Genomic DNA, 26,235 nt, shown 5'->3' on the forward strand with positions numbered 1-26,235 from the left:
AAGAAATTGGGTAATGCCACAAACGACACACAAAAGCAACCTGCATGTGATACAAGGTATTATGTAGCTTGCTTCCTAGAAAAGAAGGTAAGGAGCCAAAAAGTAAGGAACACCAGCTTCAGCAAAACCTGTAAGAGAGAAGTAAAGCAAGCACAGTTCAATCAAAAAGTAATAAACGAACAGAGCAGGGAGGCAGGGGTTGAGAAGCTAAGAGCAATATAGCTTTCATCATTCAAAAAACCTACAAAATTCAAAGTCTTTCCAAACGTATTACCTTCAGAGGTATTAAGAAAAAAAAAAGTGCTTTGATTTGAAAATAAAGTTGTCCTTTTAAACAGTGCCCCCTCCTGTTCAGAAATGAACGGATTTTCTTCGTTGAACTATACAGATCATACCGATAGCAACAAATGGTCACTCTCCTATGACCTGTACATTATTTACCTTACGCAGCCAATTAAAAAAAATAATAAAAAATTAAACCAATCTCAACCACAGAACTGTCAAAATATAATATATTTAGACTAATTTTAAGATTACTCTCACCAGCAAAGCCAACTTGTGAGTGAGAACAGACAATCTGGAGCTTGAGAGCACTTACAAAGCAGCAGAAACATTGAGAAATACTGCTGCCACAGGGCTGGAAACATTCAATCAGCACTGTTTGGATAAGAAACTTGGTTTGCTAATCAGGACTTCCAAAATGTCAAAAAGACAACAGCAGCTGGCTTACCTATGTCTAAACTCTTCACCCATGTATGACCTTGGACTGTCTGAAAAATTACACTACCTTTCATTTTACTATCACTAGGAATTTGCAGCAGTCCAAAATTTAAAAGGAGGCGATTCCATACCAACAGCATTCCCGTATGTAAGAGAAATTGCTGAAGTCTGTGTAGATTATAAAGTAGCATAGCTTTTGACTTCCAGGAAGCCTGTCTCCAGATTTTTTTCTGCTACAATGTGTGCCTGTTCCACTGAACCACTCACCTCCATACCTTTCATTGAAAAAAGTATTTTATGCAGTAGAGTCAAATCTTGATCTTTACACTACAATGAGAACAAAACTTCTGAATGTTTTCTCACAGAATGTCACAGAATGGTTCTGCTATTCCTAAGCACAAAACTGAGGAGGAAGCTGGTTTGTTTTGCTATATTAGAAAACAACTTTACAGCTCTTTGCTTAAAACCCTGAGAATTTCTATTCTTTACAGTGAAGACTTGAAAAAAATGGTAGACTTTTGTCATGGTTATGGCTTTAATATCGTTGTGTCTTTTGAAGGTTCTGTTTTGTTTTTTATTTCCACCAAAATATCTGAATTCAGTTTTAAGGTATGATGAGAGCTGGAAAATACACACTATCCAAGGAAACATTTGCTAGTGCTTCAAGGCTAAAATCTCCAATTCAGTCAATGATGCACATGCTACACCATACCACATGTCCCAGCAGTTGGTCCTGACAAATATATCTATGTTGTCCTCACAGACCAATGGAGAATGCTCAAGCCCACTTTTTATTTATATTTACTGCTCACACCCATTATGCAGCAAAAAAAAACAGGTTAGAATGAAGGTTCTGAAGGATATTACCTGGAAAATTATTTTGGTAGGAAAGTGTGGGTTGCCAAAAGAGGTAGGAGAAATTGATGTTTGGTGAGGAACTGAGCTAGTGGAGGAAGAATCTGAACTTGCTAAGTTGGGCAATTGTATCTAGAAAAAGGCAAGGTAGAAGGTAATGGACAGAGATAATCTTATATTTAAACCAATAATAATAATAACAACACTAAAACAATTACAACTTGAGCACACACTCTCTGGAATAATACAAAGGAAGGATACAATGCGGTCTAGAGTCAGAAAGTTACTTTCCATATTTTTGGATGGCCCCTAAAATTAAAAGTTTTAATATCCAACTCGACTTACTTATACTTGCATGTAACAACTGAATGAGACAAAAAAAATCTGAAAGACATCTTGATCACAGCTGCTACACAAGTTATGCTGTAGGGTGAAACTGATTCCTTCAAATTACTTGTTTATTGATTGCATTCCATACCTATGATGTTTAAACATGAAAGGTAATATTGTTCCAAAAATAAGAAACCAAGACATTCCAGATGATATCCAGTCTCATTAATGAGTTAACTAAAAGGATAGGGGAAGTAGCGTCCAGTAATTATTTGTAATTTATTAAAAGAATCTGCCATAATGTCTTCAGCATGTAGAATGAATAACAAGAAGAAAAAAATAAGAAGTTGGGAAAACACCCTGATTTTGACACACTGGACATGTTTATTTCTTGGTTATTTATGCATTATCAAGTGTTACGCCAAAATGTCTGTCTCTGTATTCTCATATCTAAAATGTAATAGAGTTCATGATAGTCATTAACAATGACCAACATCATTTTGTCTGTTAATAATAGTCATGATACATAAAATACACCCTTTAAAAAGCATATTTGAAACTGAGTGAAACAGCATAAACCACTCCAATCCTCTGTTCAAAGACCGTATAACATAATTCATGTTATATTGTGTATCCATTATCCTTCACAGGACCTGCAGAACAGAAAGAGCTTGAGAACTAACATATTCCTATTATCTCTTGCACAGCCTGTAAGTGAGGTGCAAAATGATGGATGAAATCCCACTGTTTAGATGTAAAAGGGGTTTCTGTAACCAAGATAATTTGTCTCAACAATTTTCAACATTTGGGAAGACAACTAGTCCATTTAATCCTATGTTCTAGGCCAGCACATCTCTTACATCTGACAAACAATACTTCTCTTTGGATCTTCCTTAACTCATATTTTCCTTATCTCCAGCTAGGCATTTTATATACACATAGGTTTTTTTTTTTTATGGCATTACCAAATAATCTTAGACTGCATTCTCAGTCTCTTTCTATCTGAAATATTGCATCTAAGCCCTCAGGAACCTACAAGAATTCAGTTTGTCCAAGGGTCATTCCACTTCACTTTAATTCCAATCTTTATCCTTGCACATTGTCACATGCATAGCTCCTGTCTACAGTCAGGGAACTGAGTACTTTTTGAGGGCCTTTCAGAACACAGCATTAACCTGTTTCCTGCACCAATTTTTCACAAAACCAGGCATCCAAATCAGATGCCTCAATTAACTCACATAAACCTGTTTTTAGATCACATACTATCATAACTAACATCACAACATCTAAGACATTGTTTATAGACAGATTTCTGTGCCCAAATCCCCTTATTTTTAATAGACTTCCACATTTAAGAAACAAGAAGAAAGAGGAAAAGCATTTGAACGCTATGAACAGCAAGCAGAGGAATGAGAAGTACCTTATAAAGTGAAGGATTACTGATAAGGTTCCCCCATCTGCTTCAGAGAAGTGAAATGATTCATATGTTTACATGAACAGCTCAGTGTGGTCAGTTAACTTTTTGTATGTTTTCCTTGGCAAAGTTATGATGCATATTAATAACACAGGCTCCAACAAAACTTCACCTTGCTCCAATATACTGATACAGATGATTTGTAAGTATTCATTTTACTAATTTGTTCTGAAGCCTTTTGTATTTAATAATTTAATATTCAAATTAACAATTTCTCAAATTGACCCCTTGCAGAAAATGGCTTAAGTACAGAAACTCCCCTAGCATTCTCCATAATAATCAGCAGTACACATAGAATCATAATTACTACTGAAATGTTTCATTGCATTTAACAACCTCCTTTGCTAGTTGTCTAACCTTATTTGTTTACAATGGAAAAAAATATTTTGGTCTCTTTCCATAGGCATTCACATTTTAATCTGAGCTTATACAGTAAGCAAATATTTTAGTTTTGACTTTTTTACCATCTTTTTTTTTTTAAAAAAAAAAAAAAAAAAAAAGCTAAATATTCCTACATAAGCGTTCATTCCACAGCTCCAAAAAAGCAAATGATATTTGAATGCAGTACAGTAAACTAAATAGTTTTGAGCTGTAGTGTCTTGAATCAGGTCACAGAGTTTAGAAATAAACCAGTTTGTTCTCAACTTGCAGTAGTGCAAGCAAAGGGTTAGGAAAGCCAAGGCTAACCTGAAGCTGAATATGACAGAGGGCGATCAATGGGCTGGAGCACTTTTCCTATAAAGACAGGCTGAGAAAATTCAGGCTTGCTCAGCCTGGAGAACAGAAGCCTCTGGAGAGACATTATAGCAGCCTTCCAATACCTAAAAGTGGCCTATGGGAAAGCTGGAGAGGGACTCCTGGTCAGGGAGTGATAGGACAGGGACTAATGGCTTTAAACTAAAAGAGGGGAGATTTAGATTAGATATAAGGAAGAACTTACTCACTGTGAGGGCGGTGAGGCACTGGAACAGGTTGCCCAGAGTAGCTGTGGATGCCCCATCCCTGGAAGTGTTTAAGGCCAGGCTGCATGGGGCTTTCAGCAACCTGGTCTGGTGGGAGGTATCCCTGCTCATGGCAGAGGGGTTGGAACTGGATGGTCTTTAAGGTCGCTTCCAACCTTAATCATCCTCATGGAATCACAGAATGGTTAAGAGACTGCAGTATCTGACACATGAGGAAAGGATAAGAGCTAAGACTTTAGCCTAGAAAAAGAGAAAACTCAGGGGATTCTTACCAATGAATATAAATACCTGGTGGGAGGGAGTGAGCAAGGGGGAGCCAGACCCTTTTCAGTAGCATCCATTGGATGATAAGAGGCAATGGGCAAAAATTAAAAACCCATGGCATTGCACCTGAACACAAAATATTTTTCATCATGACAAAATGTTAAACAGTGGAACAGATTGTCCAGAGACTGTGGAGTTTCTATGTGTGGAAATACTCTAAACCCATCTGGACACAGTCCTGAGGAACCCACTTCAGGTGACCTGGCTTGAGCAGGGGAGTTGGACTAGATGAACTCAAGTGGTCCTTTTCCACCTAAGCTGTGAAATGAAGTAGTTTCTTACTTCAGTCAAAGTTTTCATCTAATATCACAACCATAAAAAAGCACTCAGAAGTTGATATGTGCAGCATGAGGAAAAGTAGATTTACCAAATCAAAGGCCAAGCCATCACAAATAAATTGCAAGAGGGGTATCATTTTATTCTTTCATCAACTGTACAGCAACTAAAAACACAAAAACATTCAATTTACTAATGATAACTTACATGCACATGCAAATGTGAAAACCACTGCGGTAACTAACCGCAGACCAACCAAAACATACATAAAGACAGACTTAACAGGTTTCACAGCCAGTCTTGAACATAATCGCCTTTCTGCCCTTGTCTTCTTAAGGGCTCAAAAAAGCATAAAAGTATGAAAAACACATCACAGACTAAAAAACTCACTTGCTTCCCATTAAATGGGAAACACACAGTCATCAAAAAGCTAAAGATGTTAACTTCTAAAAACAAGATGTGAATTGCTAAAAACAAACTTCTTTGTTTTAATTTAATTCTAACACATATGCAGGTCCTGATATTCATGTCTACTTCCTTTCCATGAACATTCAACTAGATAACTCTGAAGAGAGAAGGATGCTTCAGGGCAGTAAACATCGAAATGACTAGATTGGAAACTTGCAATGAAAACTGGTTCGGTAAAACCGATGGAGGAAAATGAGTTATCAATCTGTTTAAAGCAAAATGCAAGGAACCCCACCAATGCTGTCTCCTTTGTGACAAATAGGAGCACAGCAGTCTACTATTGCCACTGTTGATCACCTTACAAGGTGCTGATATCATTTCTGCCTCCCAATTTTTCTGTATCTGTTTTTGAATTAAACTTGTTTTCTATCTTCCAGTTTAACTTAACTGACAGCAAAATAACATACCTTGATATTACTACATGACTTATAACAAGATGAGTGGAATAAAGGAACAATAGCACAAGCTACTGAAATTACAATACCTGTTATTGAACAGTACACTATGTGAGGAGCAATCTTTTTAATGTCTTCATAACCCAGACCAATTTCAGCCAGTTTCCCAGGGACGTAGTTTTCCACAAAAACATCAGACACAGCTGCAAGCTTTAGAAAAGAAGAGTAAGATTTGTTAATGAGCTTCCAAAAGTTCAATAAATTCTTCATATAACTTGACATCTCACTAATCAAGATGGTTCTTGTCTTTCTGACAGAACAGAATTCAAACTTAAAGAGATTTTTTTGGTCTGTTAGACTGTGCATGTCTGCAAACTACACATTAGGGATGCTGTGTGTCTAGAAAAAAAAACTACCAAAATCCTAAAGCTTTTAGATAAAACTACAACATAATTATATTAGCAAAATCACATTAATTTCCAAATACTTGACCAAAATTTACAGAACAGTCACCAACTTCATACCTGCAGTTAGCTTGAGGAAAGAAGGGGAAAAGGATGCATGTTTATTTTTCATGTTTTCTCTACCTTATAGTTTTGTAAAACGTTGGGGGGGGGGGGGAGGGGGACAACGATGCACACCTTTATTTTGTTGTTTATTTTTTATTTTTACATTTTAAAATGATTCATTACACTTACTGGAACAGAGGCTATATATCCCACTTTCTGTATGTGGAAACAAAATATATAGCCCAAAAATGTTATGGGGTTAACATGAACATCTTAAAATCACCTCAATTAGAACAGTGATATCAAGCTCTGCAGCGTGATTTTCTGCATCACATTTAAATGAATGATCTAGTGCAAAATCTAGTGAAGTTACAGATTAACATATGGCCTTGATAGGCTTTAAATTGCATCTTTTCATTCTTATAGAAATTATGAACAGAAATGTGTATACAAGTTTCAATATAATATTGCAAACTTCTGAAGCTTAAGAACTACACATGAACAGAAATACGTAGTGCTTGGCAGAGTTGTATAGTTTTGGAGTTTTTCCCCTGTTTGGTTGTGGGTTGTTTTCTTTTGTTTCTTTTTACAGGAATTTAAAAGTTATTCCCTGAAAGGAACATATCTGTGCACACATCTTTAAGCATGATCTAAAACATTTCTTAATGTTATTTCAAGACCATCAGAGTCACATTCTCTGGAACTACCATGCAGCTGTCTGATCAATATATACAGCACATTGGGCCAGCTTCTATAAATTAGTGTCATCATATCAGCAATCATAAGCATTTTTGTTCTAGTGTGTACACTGTTTAGCTGAATCTCAGGCCAAAGAAACAGCTAAGCCAATAAATATTTAACAGGAAAGACAAATTGATTCTTATTCAGTCAAGAAGGCATGCAAATTATGAATGGTTTAACTGGAAGCATGGATAAAACATTAGTAAAATTTACAGAAATTAAGTTCAGCATAAGGTAAAAGTGGATTTTAAAATGCATGTTGTAAGCTATTTCAAGGGGCTGTGTCAAGAACTGCTAGGACCACTAGTTTTAAACCATTACAATATGAGTCTCCATATTCTAAATAAGTATTGCTGGATTTCTATGTGGACAAATGGCTCTTTTTAAAATAAAAAAATAAAAAAATAACACTATTCAATAGAAGTGGACTCCATAGAAGGGCATAAGTTCACGACAGTTAATAAAAAAGCAGGCATTTGTCACAGGACAGTTCTCAAGCAGATAAGGTTTCCACAGAGCTCACAGAGCTAAAGCATTGCCTAGTAAAAACAGAAGCAGCTCAGACAGATCTATGACTGTCCCAATCCTCTGTGCAGGACAGCAGATCCAACCACAGAAGTAAATTAAGGGCAATGCAGTGGGGGAAGCTGTTAGTTGTTTAATGTCATGCCTTTATGAAAAAGAGAGCCAAGGGGGGTTTATTTTCTCTCTAAATCTTTCACAGTCCATACATTAAATACTTTTCCAATTGGCAAAACTACAACCTTAGCTAAATTAATCCAAGAAAAGCAATCAGTTACAACTTGTGTACTGTTTTCACTATACTTTGTAATCTATCAAATGTACAGTGATGGTATAGGCTAGTTTGAGATCCGTTGCCCATCTCATACTGAAGAACTATCTCCTACAATTCACTGAGGGGAAAAAAAAGATGGCTAAAAAAAAAAAAATAATAAGTGCAATACCTCTGGATATGGCAACATATATGGTTGATTACAGTGTGAAGTGAAGATACAATGATTTAGGACCAGTCTAGCAGTGTGTATATATATTCTTACAGAGATGAACATAATGTTATAGATATCTTACAAATATTGTGCCAGCTCTGCCACTAATATTCTCATTACTCTTGGAATGAGTCTTTAATGTACAAGTCAGTGTGTGCATAGTATGCATCTCTTTTGATGCTCAGTGAACTCTAAGAGGTACCCAGTGTTCTGCTATTGGCAAGAACTGAATTCAGACTCTGATCCTAACCAATTGCATGTTCTTAAAATCAATGGGTTTTAAGTCCATTGTCAACTGAAATTTCATACTGTGTTCTACAGGCCCTCCACAGCTGATCGCTTGTACTTCTGATTCTACTAACAGCAATAGAACACAGACCTGAGTTGAAATACTATATCCTTCAGATCAGACACTGATACCATAGAATCATAGAATCATAGAATATCCTGAGTTGGAAGGGACCCTTAAGGATCATCAAGTCCAACTCTTGACACTGCACAGGTCTACCCAAAAGTTCAGACCATGTGCCTAAGTTCACAGTCCAATCTTTTCTTAAATTCAGACAGGCTCGGTGCAGTGACCACTTCCCTGGGGAGCCTGTTCCAGTGTGCAACCACCCTCTCTGTGAAGAACCCCCTCCTGACGTCCAGCCTAAATTTCCCCTGCCTCAGCTTAACCCCGTTCCCGCGGGTCCTGTCACTGGTGTTAATGGAGAAAAGGTCTCCTGCCTCTTGACAACCCCTTACGAGGAAGTTGTAGACTGTGATGAGGTCTCCCCTCAGCCTCCTCTTCTCCAGGCTGAACAGGCCCAGTGACCTCAGCCGTTCTTCGTACGTCTTCCCCTCCAGGCCTTTCACCATCTTCATAGCCCTCCTCTGGACACTTTCCAACAGTTTCATGTCCTTTTTATACTGTGGTGCCCAGAACTGCACACAGTACTCGAGGTGAGACCGCACCAGCGCAGAGTAGAACGGGACAATCACCTCCCTTGACCTACTAGCGATGCCGTGCTTGATGCACCCCAGGACACGGTTGGCCCTCCTGGCTGCCAGGGCACACTGCTGGCTCATATTCAACTTGCTGTCTATCACGACTCCCAGATCCCTCTCTTCTAGGCTGCTCTCCAGCGTCTCATCGCCCAGTCTGTACATGCAGCCAGGGTTTCCCCGTCCCAGGTGCAGGACCCGGCACTTGCTCTTATTGAACTTCATGCGGTTGGTGATCGCCCAGCTCTCTAACCTGTCCAGATCCCTCTGCAAGGCCTTTACACCCTCATTTGAGTCCACAACTCCTCCAAGTTTGGTGTCATCAGCAAACTTGCTCAAAATACCCTCTATTCCTACATCCAGATCGTTTATAAAAATATTGAAAAGTACCGGCCCTAAAATGGAGCCTTGAGGGACCCCACCGGTGACCGCCTGCCAGCCTGACACAGCCCCATTTACCATAACCCTTTGGGCCCTGCCCGTTAGCCAATCGCTCACCCATCGTATGATGTTTTTATTTAGCTGTATGGTGGACATTTTGTCCAGTAGGATCCTATGGGAAACCGTGTCAAAAGCCTTGCTGAAGTCCAAAAAAATCACATCAGCTGGTTTCCCTTGGTCCACCATACGGGTGATCTTATCATAAAAGGAAATCAGGTTAGTTAGGCAGGACCTACCCTTCACAAACCCATGCTGGCTGGGACCAATGACTGCTTTGTCCCCCAGGTGCGCCTCAATAAGTCCAAGAACCAACTTCTCCATGATTTTACCAGGCACTGACGTGAGACTGACAGGCCTGTAATTGCTAGGGTCTTCTTTCTGACCCTTCTTGAAAATCGGCACAACATTTGCCAGCTTCCAGTCTACCGGGACCTCTCCAAATTCCCAGGATCGTTGAAAAATAATTGATAGAGGTTCCGCGATGACATCCGCCTGCTCTTTCAGCACCCGGGGATGAATCCCATCCGGACCCATGGACTTGTAGGGATCCAGGTGGAGTAGCAAATCCCGCACACGTTCAGGGTCGGTTGGGAGTTTGTCATCCCCACCGTCCCGGTCCTCCAGCTCAGGGCACCCTGGGTCCCGAAGCCCATCATCGGCATTGAAGACAGAGGCAAAGAAGGCGTTAAGCGTCTCTGCTTTGCCTACGTCATCGTCTGCGAGGAGACCTTCCCTATCAAGGAGCGGCCCTATGTATTCTTTAGTTCTCCTTTTTCCATTTACATATCTAAAAAAAAACCTTTTTATTTTCTCTCACAGACACAGCCAGCTTCAACTCTAGCTGTGCTTTGGCCACTCGAACTTTCTCCCTACAAACACGAACAGCATCCCTGTATTCTTTCCATGACGCCTGGCCCTCCTTCCAGTAGCGAAACACTCTCTGTTTCCGCCTAATCTCCATTAGAACATTCCTGGTTAGCCACGCCGGCCTCCTGCCCCGCCTGCCTGACTTGTGATATTTTGGAATTGCCTTATCTTGTGCTTCTAGGAGGCATCGCTTAAAGAGTGACCAGCACTGGTGGACATCGAGGCCTTCAAGAGCAGTTTCCCAGGGGACCTTACTGACTAGTTCCCTGAGCAGCCTGAAGTCCGCTTTCCCCATATCTAGGGATGAGGTTTTGGTGGCACTTTTCCTTCTGTCACCATAAATTTTGAACTCAACCACTTCATGGTCGCTATGACCGAGGCAGCCACCAATCACCACATCTCCCACCAGACCCTCTCTGTTTTCTAGCAACAGGTCTAGGAGGGCTCCTTTCCTAGTTGGCTCCGTTAGCACCTGCACCAAGAAGTTATCATCTAGGTGCTTCATGAACCTCCTGGACTTGCTCGTGTCAGCCGTGTGGCACTCCCAGTTAATGTCTGGCAAGTTGAAGTCCCCCATAAGGACAAGGGGAGTTAATCTCGAGGCCTCTCTTAGTTCTGTAAAGAATAATTTATCGGCGCTATCGTCCTGGCCAGGCGGTCTGTAATAGACTCCCACAACGACATCCCCTTGATTCGTTCGTCCCTTGATCCTTATCCAGAGGCTCTCAACTTTGCCATTGCCGACCTGAAGTTCCACACAGTCCAGCCCCTGCTTCACATACATCGCCACCCCACCACCTCGCCTACCCTGCCTGTCCCTCCTGAAGAGCCTGTAACCATCTATCGCAACACCCCAGTCACAGGATTCATCCCACCAGGTTTCGCTTATGCCGATGATGTCGTAGTTGTGGGACTGGGCCAGGACTTCTAGCTCATCTATTTTATTCCTCATACTGCGTGCGTTTGTGTAAAAGCACTTCAGGTGCGTCTCCTTACACTCAGCACCTTGTGGATCTGACCAAAGGACCCCACTGGCACACAGCCCCTCTGATTCTAGCGTACCATCCCTTAGGTCTTCACCGGTGCGCCTGGTTTTAGCCCCTTCCCCCTTTGACTCTAGTTTAAAGCCCTATCTATCAGCCCTGCCAACTCCTGACCAAAGATCCTTACCCCTCTCCGAGAGAGGCGCATCCCATCCGGTGCCATCAGGCCCGGTGTAGCGTAGACCTTCCCATGATCAAAGAAACCGAAATTCTGCCGGTCACACTGTTCGCATAAACTCGTGGCTTCGAGACTGGTATGTCTTTCAGCTTCGATCCCCCCTATCGGAAGGACAGAGGCAAACACTACCTGCGCCCCTGATCCTCTAAGTAGTCGCCCCAAATCCCTAAAGTCTCTTTTGATCGCCTTCGGACTTCTCATTGCTACTTCATCGCTACCAGCCTGAAAGACCAGTAGCGGGTAGTAGTCAGTGGGCTGTACCAGGCGCTTGACTTTCTTGGCAAAGTCTCTCACCCGAGCCCCAGGGAGGCAACAGACTTCTCTGCGGGTTGGGTCTGGTCGGCATATCGGTCCCTCTGTCCCTTTCAGAAGGGAGCCCCCCATAACAATAGCCCTTCTTTCTTTTTTGAAGGATGATGTGGCAATGCGACGTGTAGGTCGCATTGTCTTAGGCGCCCCCTCCAACTGGGACAGGTGTTTGTCTACTTTGTCATTCAGATTGTCTTGCTCTAGTCCTTCATATCGATTATTTAAGGGTAGATGAGAAGGTGAGGTGGGCAGAGAGAGGGCTCGCCTACCACCCCGAATAGGCACCTGCCTCCATTCCCCCCCTTGATCTAGGTCTCCTCCCACTGCCTGGCAGGAGGAGGGAACCTCCGTCTTCTGCATAACAGGAGACGCCTGTGCTGTGGCAGGCTCGTGAGCCTGCCTCAGAGAGGGTAGAGTGCACCTCCACCAGTCAATTTCCATCTCTGATTCCCTGATGCTCCTGAGCCTGTTCACCTCCTCCCGGAGCTCCGCTACCTGGCTGAGCAGTTCTTCAACCTGGGCACACCTCCCACAGGCACACCCACCACTGCTGTCGGAGACCGACAGAAGGCTGGGGCACACTCTGCAGCCCAGGACCTGGACGGCTGCGTGTTTCCCCAAGCCCTCCGTCTGAGTAGCCACACTGGTGACCGTGGCTGGAGATGCCACACGAGATGTGGAGGCCACGGTTTTCTGCCTGGTCGATACCATGGTCAGGTTCTACGCCAGCAGGTTACAAGCACCGAAGGGAGAGGCAGCTGCAACAGAGCGACGATGGGCCCCCCGCTCGCCCTGCCCGCGCGAACTGCCGCGCAAACTGCCACGCCCTTCGACGTGCCACGCCCTGTTTGCCCGTCCCGTTCGCCGCGCTCCCGGTCGCTCGCGCTCCCTAGGGGCAACTTTTAAACAGCCTGGGAGGGGGCGCTGCTGGCTCCGCCCGCGCCTCGTCAGCCTCCCTCGCGAGGACTGCCGGGTCCCGGCGGCTCCCCCGAGTGGCCTCGATGCCGGACAAAAAGCCCTGCCCGCCTCGGTCCCCTGCTCCGCTGCAGAACACGTCTGCCCCGGAGCCGATCGCCTCAGCAAAAGTTCAACCTCAGGACAGAAAAACGGTATCATGCATGCTAACTAGTCGTTAAATTAAATATAAACAACACGATGATACTGATTTGACAGAGCAGGCTATTCATTGCCTTTAAAAAGATTTTTTGAAACAAGTACTCCACACAGAGAAATGTGTGTATATGCACACAATCAGATGACCATATTCATGACACATGCTGACCTATCAGCTAAATTGAACAGGAGGAAGGAAGAAGTGCCATCAGCTCCCCATCCAACTTCTAAGTCCTTCATGACTAAACACAGAATTTAATTAGTTAAGGTTAAATACTCAGGAGAAAGGTATCCAAGTTTCTTAAAACAAGATGCTGAAAATTGCTGAATAATGCTCTAAAAAGATCATATTATGTGTCAGAGGATGGTATTAGTGCACATACTGTCACTGTAGAGAAAGTAATTTCCATTCAGTGAGACATTCAAGTATTTGGAAGGCAGTTAACAGCAAGTTAAAAGCATTAGGAAGGAAAACAGTGCTACAAGTGCTACAGAATAAAGAAACAAAACAGAGCACCAAAGTAGTAGGAGGAACTTCAGTGTAAAATAATCACTTAATTATGCAAGAACAGACCTTTGGGCAAGAGTGGTTTGTTTTGTGGGGGTTTTTTTGGTTAATTTTTAAGTACTGTGACAAATCCTGGACAGTTGATTAACGGGTTTCTTCTGCATACTTGATAATATTGATGCAATTATTAAGGTTGTGCTTTTTTCACATACCTCAAGACTCTATTCCTTTGTTAATATGATTCTGGATTCTGATATTGACCTTCTTCCACATATATAGAATTTACGGGAAAGGAGAAAATGACTTATTTTAGCCATGCTATCTTTCTTAATAAAGGAAAATGATTATAACCTCATCACTTTTCTTTGTAGGTCTTCAGCCCAGGACACAATTTGTATTTACTTGTGAGTAACCAATGCCCCAAATGTAAAGTTTCTTTTGCCATTAGATACCTTGCAGACACAAACATTACTTTACACTATAGGAAACACACTGCTGAACAACGCTCAATTCTTTACTCATCTTTCCTGATGTTACCAAAAGACAGCTGACAACAAATGATGCCTCTTTTATATAATACTCTTATTCTTCAGAAAATCCAAATGGAAGAAAATATACTCTGGTTCCATTTGAGATGCAGTATTAAAATGTCAAAACCTCTGCACCAAATTCTTCCACAGCTGTCACTGAGTGAAGTAGAACAGTGATAGGAAAGTTGCTACTTTGATACAAAAATCATGTGGGGTTTGAACTCAGCCTCAAGCTGAAAATTTGTAATACTGTAAATTCTTAATTCACCAGCCATTCAGTGGCACAAACCATGTAGAGGTTCTCTATTGTGCAGGCAGAAAGAAGTTGCACATTTAACAACAAAATCAAGCAGCCCCCTTCCTGCACAAATGTCAAGATGAGAAAAAAGGAATTTCGTAACCATAAATAGTAGCATTCACACGAAAGAAGCTAATGCTGCATTGTCGTGGTTTAACCCGGCTGGCAGCTAAACACCACGCAGCCGTTCGCTCACCCTCCCCCCTCCCTCTCTGGGACGGGGGAGAGAAATGGAAAGTGAAGCCCGTGAGTTGAGATAAAGACAGTTTAATAAGACAGGAAAATAATAATAATAATAATAATAATGATGATACAATGGTGATAATACGAAAGTAATAATAGTATGTACAAACAAGTGATGCACAATGCAATTGCTCACCACCCGCTGACCGATGCCCAGCCTAACCCCGAGCAGTCCGGCCCCCTCCCCCCGGCTAGCCACCCCTATATATTGTTTAGCATGACGTCAGATGGTATGGAATACCCCTTTGGCTAGTTTGGGTCACCTGTCCTGGGTCTGTCCCCTCCCAGCTCTTACTGCACCCCCCAGCCTGCCCGTTGGCAGGACAGAGCAAAGGCTGAGATGTCCTTGGCTTAGTATAAGCACTGCTCTGCAACAATTAAAGCATCGGGGTGTTATCAGCACTCTTCTCATTCTAAGCCAAAACACAGCATTCCACCAGCTACTAGGAAGAAAATTAATTCTGTGCTAACTGAAACCAGGACATCTATCCACCCCTTATTCCATACCATTTATGTCATGCTCAGGTTACACTCTTTTCCATACATTCTAATTAGTCACCTATAGTAATCATGGTAGTGATAATATACAGTATAATATACTATTTAACATGGTGCAATTCAGTTCATGGGCTATTCTCACCCAGTATTAAATCTCCTTGAGGTACACACCGGACCTCTCCGTTCTTTTGCATCACCCACCAAGTATATCCAGGTCCCTGAGCGAAAACAATTCCACGAATAGGTTTGCCTTTTCCTGAGGCAGGAGTAGCCCAGACTGTTTTACCCAGCATATTTTTTACATGCACTACAGGAACTTTATCCCCATCTACAGTACGTAACAGGTTTGATTGGGCAGGTCCAGCTCGGTTGGTAGATCCCCTAGTATTGACTAACCAGGTGGCCTTTGCCAAATGCGTATCCCAGTTTTTGAACGTCCCAGCGCCCATTGCTTTCAAGGTAGTCTTTAACAGGCCATTGTATCGTTCAACTTTCCCGGAGGCTGGTGCATGATAGGGGATGTGATACACCCATTCAATACCATGTTCTTTGGCCCAAGTGTCTATAAGGTTGTTTCGGAAGTGAGTCCCATTGTCTGATTCTATTCTTTCTGGGGTGCCATGTCGCCATAGGACTTGCTTTTCAAGGCCCAGGATGGTGTTCCGGGCGGTAGCATGAGGCACAGGATATGTTTCCAGCCATCCGGTGGTTGCTTCCACCATTGTAAGTACGTGGCGCTTGCCATTGCGAGTTTGAGGGAGTGTGATGTAATCAATCTGCCAGGCCTCTCCATATTTATATTTCAGCCATCGTCCTCCATACCAAAGAGGCTTTGACCGTTTGGCTTGCTTGATTGCAGCACATGTTTCACAGTCATGAATAACCTGTGCTATAGCGTCCATGGTCAAGTCCACCCCTCGATCACGAGCCCATCTGTATGTTGCATCTCTACCTTGATGGCCTGAGGTGTCATGGGCCCATCGGGCTATAAATAATTCACCTTTATGCTGCCAATCCAGGTCCACCTGAGCTACTTCAATCTTAGCAGCCTGATCCACCTGCTGGTTGTTTTGATGTTCTTCAGTAGCCCGATTCTTGGGCACATGAGCATCTACGTGGCGTACTTTCACAGCCAGGTTCTCTACCCGAGCAGCAATATCTTGCCACAATGCAGCAGCCCAGATAGGTTTGCCCCTACGCTGCCAGTTGTTTTGCTTCCATTGCTGTAACCATCCCCACAGGGCATTTGCTACCATCCATGAATCGGTGTAGAGATAGAGAACTGGCCATTTTTCTCGTTCAGCAATGTCTAAAGCCAGCTGAATGGCTTTCACTTCTGCAAACTGACTCGATTCACCTTCTCCCTCAGCAGCTTCTGCAACTCGTCGCGTAGGACTCCATACAGCAGCCTTCCATCTCCGATGCTTCCCCACAATACGACAGGACCCATCAGTGAACAGGGCATATTTCTTTTCATTCTCTGGCAACTGGTTGTACAGTGGGGCTTCTTCAGCACAACCCACCTCCTCCTCTGATGATATCCCAAAGTATTTGCCTTCTGGCCAGTCCATGATCACTTCCAATATTCCTGGGCGACTGGGGTTTCCTATTCGAGCCCGCTGAGTAATCAGTGCAACCCACTTGCTCCATGTAGCATCAGTTGCATGATGCGTAGAGGGGACCCTTCCCTTGAACATCCAGCCTAGTACCGGTAATCGGGGTGCTAGGAGGAGCTGCGCTTCAGTACCGACCACCTCCGAAGCAGATCGAACTCCTTCATATGCTGCCAATATCTCCTTTTCAGTTGGAGTATAGCGGGCCTCAGATCCTCTGTATCCCCGACTCCAAAACCCCAGAGGCCGACCTCGAGTTTCCCCAGGTTCTTTCTGCCAGAGGCTCCAGGTGGGGCCGTTCTCCCCGGCTGCAGTGTAGAGCACATTCTTTACATCTGGTCCTGTTCGAACTGGCCCAAGGGCTACTGCATGGACTATTTCCTGCTTGATTTGTTCAAAGGCTTGTCGTTGTTCAGGGCCCCATTCAAACTCATTCTTCTTACGAGTTACTTGGTAGAGTGGGTTTACAATCAGACTGTAATTTGGGATGTGCATTCTCCAAAACCCCACAACACCTAGGAAAGTCTGTGTTTCTTTTTTGTTAGTTGGTGGAGACATAGCTGTTATTTTGTTGATCACATCCATTGGGATTTGACGACGTCCATCTTGCCATTTTATTCCTAAAAACTGGATCTCCCGTGCAGGTCCTTTGACTTTATTTTGTTTTATGGCAAAACCGGCTTTCAGAAGGATTTGGACTATTTTCTTCCCTTTCTCGAAAACTTCCTCTGCTGTGTCACCCCACACAATAATGTCATCGATGTACTGCAGGTGTTCAGGAGCTTCCCCCTGCTCTAGTGCAGACTGGATCAGCCCATGGCAAATGGTAGGGCTGTGTTTCCACCCCTGGGGCAGCCTATTCCAGGTATATTGGACTCCCCTCCAAGTGAAGGCAAATTGTGGCCTGCACTCTGCTGCTAGAGGGATGGAGAAAAATGCATTAGCGATATCAATTGTGGCGTACCACTTGGCTGCCTTCGATTCAAGTTCATACTGAAGTTCCAGCATGTCCGGCACTGCAGCACTCAGTGGTGGCGTGACTTCGTTCAGGCCGCGATAGTCCACTGTTAGTCTCCACTCGCCATTAGACTTTCGCACTGGCCATATGGGACTATTGAAAGGTGAATGAGTCTTGCTGATCACTCCTTGGCTCTCCAATTGACGAATTAGCTTATGGATGGGAATCAGGGAGTCTCGGTTGGTGCGATATTGCCGCCGGTGCACAGTTGTGGTAGCAATTGGCACTTGCTGTTCTTCGACCCTCAGCAACCCCACAACAGAAGGGTCCTCTGAGAGACCAGGCAAGGTAGATAATTGTTTAATGCCCTCTGTCTCTAAGGCAGCAATACCAAAAGCCCACCGGAACCCTTTTGGGTCCTTGCAGTATCCTCTTCTAAGATAGTCTATGCCAAGGATACATGGAGCATCCGGACCAGTCACAATGCGGTGCTTTTCCCACTCATTCCCAGTCAGACTCACTTCAGCCTCCAATACAGTCAACTGCTGAGATCCCCCTGTCACTCCACAAATATAGATGGGCTCTGGTCCTTTATAGCTCGATGGCATTATAGTACATTGTGCACCGGTGTCTACTAAAGCCTTATACTTCTGTGCGCGTGATGTGCCAGGCCATCGAATCCACACAGTCCAATAAACTCGATTGTCCCTTTCCTCCCCCTGGCTGGAGGCAGGGCCCCCCTAATCCTGGTCAGAATCTTCCTCGTTTCTGTGTTTGAAGGACTGTCTGCTGGAAGTTGGAGCAGCAAACTTTTCGGAGAATCCCTTTTTCCTGATTGTTTTCTTTTGCAACTCACGTACCCGTGCCTCTAGGGTCGCGGTAGATTTTCCATCCCACTTTCTCATGTCCTCTCCATGGTCTCGTAAGTAAAACCACAGGGTGGCACGGGGTGAGTACCCACCATATCGTCTTCCTTGTGTGGGTGAACGCCTACCCCTGACAGCTGAGACACTGCTTTGTACAGGTGCGAAGGAGAATAATCTCTCTTCAAGTTGGTGAACCTTTTCAGAAAGTTTCTCCCAAGTGTTCTCCTTTGGTCGGTGGGCACTGGTTGGTTCAGGTGGGGAGGACAATAGATTCTCTTCAAGTTGGTGAACCTTTTCAGAAAGTTTCTCCACAGCTGAGACGCAGGCCTGTAAGGAAGAGGAGAGACTTTCTTCGTACTGCCGGAGTTGTTTAGCCGCTTCACCCACTGTGGGTTCCTCATCCTCTTTCCAGGCCATTATTGCCAATGAGCTGGCATATGATGATGGTGCACTCCGTACAAACTTCCGCCACATGGGTCGTGTACACTTGACTTCATCTGGATCTGTGGATGTTTGTTTGAGGTCTGGATCCTCATAAATCACTTCCCGTACGGCTAATTCCCTCAGGTACTGGATTCCCTTCTCCATAGTGGTCCACTTGCCTGGTAGACATAAAATATCTTCCTTGAAGGGATACCTTTCCCTCACAGCTGAGAGGAGACGCCTCCAGAGGCTGGTGGGTCGTGCTCCATCTGCAATTGCTTTGTCAATGCCGGCGTCTCGAGCAAGGGATCCCAGCCGCTTGGCTTCCCTGCCGTCTAATTCCACACAATTGGCTCCAGAGTCCCAGCACCGGAGCAGCCAGGTGACAAGCTGCTCACCTATACAGCGACCAAAATCTTTTCGCACATCTCGTAGCTCGCGCTCGTTTAGGCTTCGGGTAGTTACTGTTGCTCTTTCGGCATCCTCATCTTCCTCCTCCTGAATCCTTGACGGCCCAGCGTCGTCATCATCTTCGTCATCTCTATACTTAGTTTTGGCAGAAGCCTTACCTGGATTGGCAGAAGACTCTCTGCGTTCTAAACGACTTGAATTTCTATACCATATTTTCACCTTCTCTACAGGGGCAGCTTGCACTGCTACTGCTCGTTTCTCTGACTTTGTTACAGGGTCTGCCACAGGGGTTGGAATGCCCTCTGCAGGGTCAACTTGCACTGCTACAGCTCGTTTCTCTGACACGGCCACAGGAGCTGGAGCGGCTACAGGAGCTGGAGCAGTTGCAGGAACCGGAGCTGTAGCGGCTACAGGAGCTGGAGTTGGAGCTGGAGCAGTTGCAGGAGCTGGGACTGGAGCAGCAGTAGGAGCTGGAGCTGGAGCGGCTTCAGGAGCTGGAGCTGGAGCGACTTCAGGAGCTGGGACTGGAGCAGTTGCAGGAACTGGGACTGGAGTAGCTGCAGGAGCTGGAGCTGGAGCGGCTTCAGGAGCTGGAGCTGGAGCGGCTTCAGGAGCTGGGACTGGAGCAGTTGCAGGAACTGGGACTGGAGTAGCGGCCGGAGCTGGAACTGGAGCGACTGCAGGAACTGGGACTGGGGCGGCTTCAGGAGCTGGGACTGGGGCGGCTTCAGGAGCTGGGACTGGGGCGGCTGCAGGAGCTGGGACTGGGGCGGCTGCAGGAGCTGGGACTGGGGCGGCTGCAGGAGCTGGGACTGGAGCGGCTGCAGGAGCTGGGACTGGAGCGGCTGCAGGAGCTGGGACTGGAGCGGCTGCAGGAGCTGGGACTGGAGCGGCTGCAGGAGCTGGGACTGGAGCGGCTGCAGGAGCTGGGACTGGAGCGGCTGCAGGAGCTGGGACTGGAGCGGCTGCAGGAGCTGGGACTGGAGCGGCTGCAGGAGCTGGGACTGGAGCGGCTGCAGGAGCTGGGACTGGAGCGGCTGCAGGAGCTGGGACTGGAGCGGCTGCAGGAGCTGGGACTGGAGCGGCTGCAGGAGCTGGGACTGGAGCGGCTGCAGGAGCTGGGACTGGAGCGGCTGCAGGAGCTGGGACTGGAGCGGCTGCAGGAGCTGGGACTGGAGCGGCTGCAGGAGCTGGGACTGGAGCGGCTGCAGGAGCTGGGACTGGAGCGGCTGCAGGAGCTGGGACTGGAGCGGCTGCAGGAGCTGGGACTGGAGCGGCTGCAGGAGCTGGGACTGGAGCGGCTGCAGGAGCTGGGACTGGAGCGGCTGCAGGAGCTGGGACTGGAGCGGCTGCAGGAGCTGGGACTGGAGCGGCTGCAGGAGCTGGGACTGGAGCGGCTGCAGGAGCTGGGACTGGAGCGGCTGCAGGAGCTGGGACTGGAGCGGCTGCAGGAGCTGGGACTGGAGCGGCTGCAGGAGCTGGGACTGGAGCGGCTGCAGGAGCTGGGACTGGAGCGGCTGCAGAGTCCACCGTAGGGGTCACAGTGGCCGTTGGATCTGTCACGGGACTTGGAGTGGCCGCAGGGTCTGTCACTAAGTTGATAGCAGTATCCATGGCAGCTCGATAGGCGTAAGCCAGGCCCCAGCATGTTACAATGATTTGTGTTACTTTGGAACTTCCCGAATCGCGACACCTTTTATTCAAGCATTCTGCCAGTTTTTGAGGATTTTGCACTTGTTCAGGGGTGAATTTCCAAAACACTGGGGGTGCCAACTGGTCTAGATGCCTGCCCATATCCTCCCATACTCCCTGCCACCCACAACTATACTGCCTCCGGGCAGATCTCCGGATGAGCTTCCTAAGTAGTTGTTTAACTTTAAGCAGAACCTGAAGTGCATTCAGGAGGCAGAACAACAGGACTATGCTGGTCTGAGTATCCCAAGGATATTCAATATCTTGGAGAGCTATTGTAATAAACTCGGAGGATAAGAGGGTGGTGAAGGAGGAAGGGAGAGTGATCAAGGAGGGTACAGGGGTGGTGAAGGAGAAAGGGAGAGTGATCAAGTAAGAAAAATTATCTTCCCCTTTCCCCTGCACAGATTGACTCCCTAATGAAAAAAGGCAACAGATACAATTGCTAATAGTTTCCAAAATACAGTTTCCAAAGTATAGAATCGAAGATGTTACTGAGTACAAATACCAGGTTAGAGTCATGGCCAGATATTTCATCATCTCATAAGCCACTGATACAACACACAGTACCATAATGGTCTGAAACCAGGGCCCGGAGAGGATAAACAACATGACAGAGAGCACATACGGAAAATAACGTGCTATAATACTCAATTTGGAAAACAGGCGCAGCACAGTTGAGATTAAAGCAATCAGCATTATGACAAGTGACTATTAAGCAGGTCTAATACTTATACCAATTTTAGTTTAACACACTCTGGTCAGATCTGCCGTTATCTCAACCTTTCGTGCCCCACGTTGGGCGCCAAAAAGACTGTCGTGGTTTAACCCGGCTGGCAGCTAAACACCACGCAGCCGTTCGCTCACCCTCCCCCCTCCCTCTCTGGGACGGGGGAGAGAAATGGAAAGTGAAGCCCGTGAGTTGAGATAAAGACAGTTTAATAAGACAGGAAAATAATAATAATAATAATAATAATGATGATACAATGGTGATAATACGAAAGTAATAATAGTATGTACAAACAAGTGATGCACAATGCAATTGCTCACCACCCGCTGACCGATGCCCAGCCTAACCCCGAGCAGTCCGGCCCCCTCCCCCCGGCTAGCCACCCCTATATATTGTTTAGCATGACGTCAGATGGTATGGAATACCCCTTTGGCTAGTTTGGGTCACCTGTCCTGGGTCTGTCCCCTCCCAGCTCTTACTGCACCCCCCAGCCTGCCCGTTGGCAGGACAGAGCAAAGGCTGAGATGTCCTTGGCTTAGTATAAGCACTGCTCTGCAACAATTAAAGCATCGGGGTGTTATCAGCACTCTTCTCATTCTAAGCCAAAACACAGCATTCCACCAGCTACTAGGAAGAAAATTAATTCTGTGCTAACTGAAACCAGGACATGCATCCATCCTTCCTCCAGTTCATCCTGACTCATAGTCCCAGATGTCTTCAACTTTGTCAAACCGGTTCATTTTTTTTTTGCTTACAGTAATTTTTCTTCCCTTCACCATTTCTTTTCCCAAATGTCAAAGAGAACTAGGGTGGTGTGTGTGTGCGTGTTTTTTTTTTTAAATGGTTTTCTGGGAGGAACTTTCTCATTAAACCCTTATTTAGAATGTGACTATTTTATCCAAAAAATACATCTGTGTTATTCCTAATGGCCTGTCTGTTTCCAAAACCTTTAGAAGATAAACATACAGCTTCATAACAATCAGTAATGAATGGTTCTCTTCTGCAAAGAGCACGGAGAGAGGGAACCAGAAAATCCTTGGCTTATATAGAAATCTTTGGAGTTTAAGTGAAGTTGTGAATAAACTGTAACACTCTGAAACATGCAAGGAGTGTAACCCAATTCTCCTTCTGTGAGCTCATTGCTGACTTCATTGGAAGGAGTTTCAGGATAGGTTGATGAAGTTGTACAGTAAGATCTAACACAGCACCAGCTAAGCACTAGATTGTTAGACCTTCTTCTTGCAATATTTCATTTCAAGCTTTTGATGAAGTTTAAGTAAATTTTATCTAAAATCATTATAAATTACACTGTGCACCAGACTTTTCTGCATGCAAAACTGCAGTATAGAGGCAATAAACTGTAATTTAAGAAGTATTTAAGAAGTGAACTGCACATATACATATTTTTAATTATCAGATATCTTATACTTGAGAGTTTATGCAGAGTTTATTCTTTCTTACACAGGACCAAACCAATATAAAATAGGCATGATTTACATTCCATTAAAACCTACCTCCCTGATTATTTTTGCTCCTCTTGAATTCTTCATATTGATAGCTATACTCTGGAGACAAAAAAAAAAAGTCATTAGGCAAAAAGCCCTTAATGATTATCAACTTCTTCTAAACACAACCAACAGTTAAGTTTCACACTTAAGCTAAATAAACAAATTTTAACCCCACTCCACCCCTAAAAATAATTTTCTGTTGGTAAAGCAGGCTTAATGGTCTCAGAATCAGACAAGCAACAGAACAAGCCTGATGGATGTGCAACTGGGAGCTGCACTGTGGTCTGCTCACTGTATGTTTGTACAGCACTTACTACTGCAAGTACACATGGGGACACCAGAAACATTTGTTGCAATGGCAACAAGCCACTAAACAGCTCAGACACTTTGTGAAGCTTCATATTAATCCTCAAGTTTCAAACTACACTCAGTCAACCTAACTACAGTATGCCGCCTGCTCTCCCACATCTCCAGCTGCCAGGTAGGGCAGGTCAGCTCAGGTGATCCGTCCCAAAAAAAATGATCTTAAAAGAAGTAAAAACCCTGAATTTCATCAGGGTTAATTTTCAGTTGATTTGCACCAGCAACTGAAGACTGGCAGGATGACTCTTGTATTTCGAAATTGCCTCAGCTGACCCCAGAAGCATACCAGAGATTAACAGCCTTTTTTGTTTGAAATACTTCATTTTTGTCCTGGAATGTATTCACCTTGACAACATAATTAATGCCAATGTAATTTATTACTCCATTATATATGTTAACAATCAAATGAAGTCAAATTATATTCTTATAAAGTACATCTAAGAAAATTAAACTAGTGAAGTTCTGTTAATCATCTTCACTTACAGTTTTACTGTTCACTTTCACTTAGTTTTAAGTCAATGATAATGTGATAATGTACTGTAAAGAGTTCAGCCTTTATACCAGACCAAATGTAAACAATTTGAAGAAGAACTACATCTTTAATTGCAATTACAACAGATTAATCTTCAATGTAGCACTTCATTTACCTTTTTATTTCTATTGACACTGAGAAAATAAACACTTTCTTTGCCAATAAAAGGTGGGCCCCAAGCTCTTGTGTCATCACCAGCTCCTGAAAGAAATAACCATCAAATTTTTTTACCTTTTTTTTTTTTTTTTAAATAACTGTTCTGTATTACACTCCCAAACCCAAAAGGAACAAGAAGGGTTATTTTCTTGTCGTCGTCCCCACCCCCCCCCCCCCCCCGTAATATTTACACCTTCTAAATTTCAATTAGTAGGCAGGGAAAAAAAAAAAAAGAGATTAACATACATATTCTAGGACATTTCTTTCAGAAAGCACCTAAGAATGAATGTGATTATGCAAAGCAAATTTTGTTTTTGGTTGTGCTGTGATGATTTTGAAACAGCTTGCCTTGTTCCTGCTATGATTATTTTCATTTTAAAATGCAAATAAATGCACTGGGGAGCGGCTGTATTTTTAGTTCCTTTTTAACTTAAAGCAGAGCTGCAATGCCATTCTTTCATGAAATCTGGAAGAATTTAGCAGACATTCTTGTTCACACAGTCAACAAGCCATTCATGAAACACTCCAGACACAAAGTCATGATATCACTAGTCAACAACAAGTTGTTGAGCTGCACGTTGCAGAACAGCACCAAAAAGAAACGCTTCCTACAGTGCTCCACCATTCAGAAATTCTCTTGCCTTACAGAAAGAGAAAATGGAATTCAAGCTTCTGCGGCTACTGATGTCACTGATTCATTTGTGCTTAATTTCCAATTTTAAACTTTTTTGAATGTCATAAAGACTGGCAATCTATTTTAATTGCCAGTTTTAGTTTCAATCTAATTAGAATTAAAACTAAATTTAAGTTCTGATATAATCATGATCCCAAGTGCTAGCAAGCATGCACGATATCTCTTTATCTATTTCAGTATCTAGACCTTAACTGCTTGTTAACTTTAAGGGAGTGAAAGCTTTCCTTAGCGAGGCAATACAGAAGACAAATACTAGCAACTGACCTAAAGAACTTTTGGTCCAACACAATATAACCACTGCCTTATCATGCTACACACTGGAAGAACACCTAAAGGTTACAGCCATCTAAACTCAAATGTGGCAGAAGTTATGCAGAAGTAAATTATACTCACCAACATTTGTATTGGTTATTATCTCAAAGAACTATCTTGGTTCAAGCAGGAAGCTCAGGGGAAAAAAAAAAAAAAAAAGTAGTATTGCTTTTATATGCTCCTATCTTGAGCCAATTAAACAAAATTTCAGTAATACTTTCCATGTAGGATGCTAGTATGACTACTATCCTCTACAAATAAACACTCCTGTGATTATAGACAACTCACAGAAAAATGAAATTATCCATGACTGACATTCAAACTGAATGTCAAATGATTGACATTCAGACTTCTCAGGCTGCTTTTCTCCTTCAACAACCAAACAAACTCTTCAAGAGCAGGAATGCCAATCTCCAAACTAATTACTTCATACTAATCATCAACACTGCTCCATTCTTACTATAGAATTACAGTGGTATTTGAAATACCACTGTCCATCTCATCAAATTAATGCATCTGCTGCCCTGTTGCTAATGTGAAAACATTTCAAACAGCAAATGACTAAGGAGGATCCATAGGTTGCTGTGACAAGACTTCTGATACATGTTCAATGTTTTGTTAGATGACCAAAAGCTTTATATTCCCTATTGAAAATAAAATACAAGACACGTCATATGTCTTAGTATCTCAGCTGTATGATTTATTAGTTTTGAAAAGAACTGGTAAAGACAATACCAAAGAAAAGTAAAGAAAATTTAAACATGGAAACTTGATGTGATGCGCAGCTCCTGTGGCATAGTTACATGCCTCAAATGTGTGATGAAGCTTAAACTAAAAGTCAAATGAAGGGTGTAATTCTAGAACTGAACTGAATGCCATGTGGCTTGTTATTCCTGTATGG

General features: G+C 43.8%; 1 protein-coding gene across 3 annotated transcripts in view; it reads right to left on the reverse strand.

Moving 5' to 3' along the window:
- SUGCT (succinyl-CoA:glutarate-CoA transferase) overlaps window positions 1-26,235 on the reverse strand; it is a 326,609-nt gene that overhangs the window by 293,433 nt on the left and 6,941 nt on the right. For all 3 annotated transcript variants that reach the window (XM_032183117.1, XM_032183115.1, XM_032183118.1), the window contains 3 exons: window positions 24,288-24,373; window positions 23,284-23,334; window positions 5,894-6,014 (listed from right to left, as the gene is read on the reverse strand). In XM_032183117.1, coding sequence (XP_032039008.1) covers window positions 5,894-6,014; window positions 23,284-23,334; window positions 24,288-24,373 — 258 coding nt within the window. The remainder of the gene's footprint in view (window positions 1-5,893; window positions 6,015-23,283; window positions 23,335-24,287; window positions 24,374-26,235) is intronic.

Source organism: Aythya fuligula, chromosome 2 (genome assembly GCF_009819795.1).
Source record: "Aythya fuligula isolate bAytFul2 chromosome 2, bAytFul2.pri, whole genome shotgun sequence".
NCBI lineage: Eukaryota > Metazoa > Chordata > Aves > Anseriformes > Anatidae > Aythya > Aythya fuligula.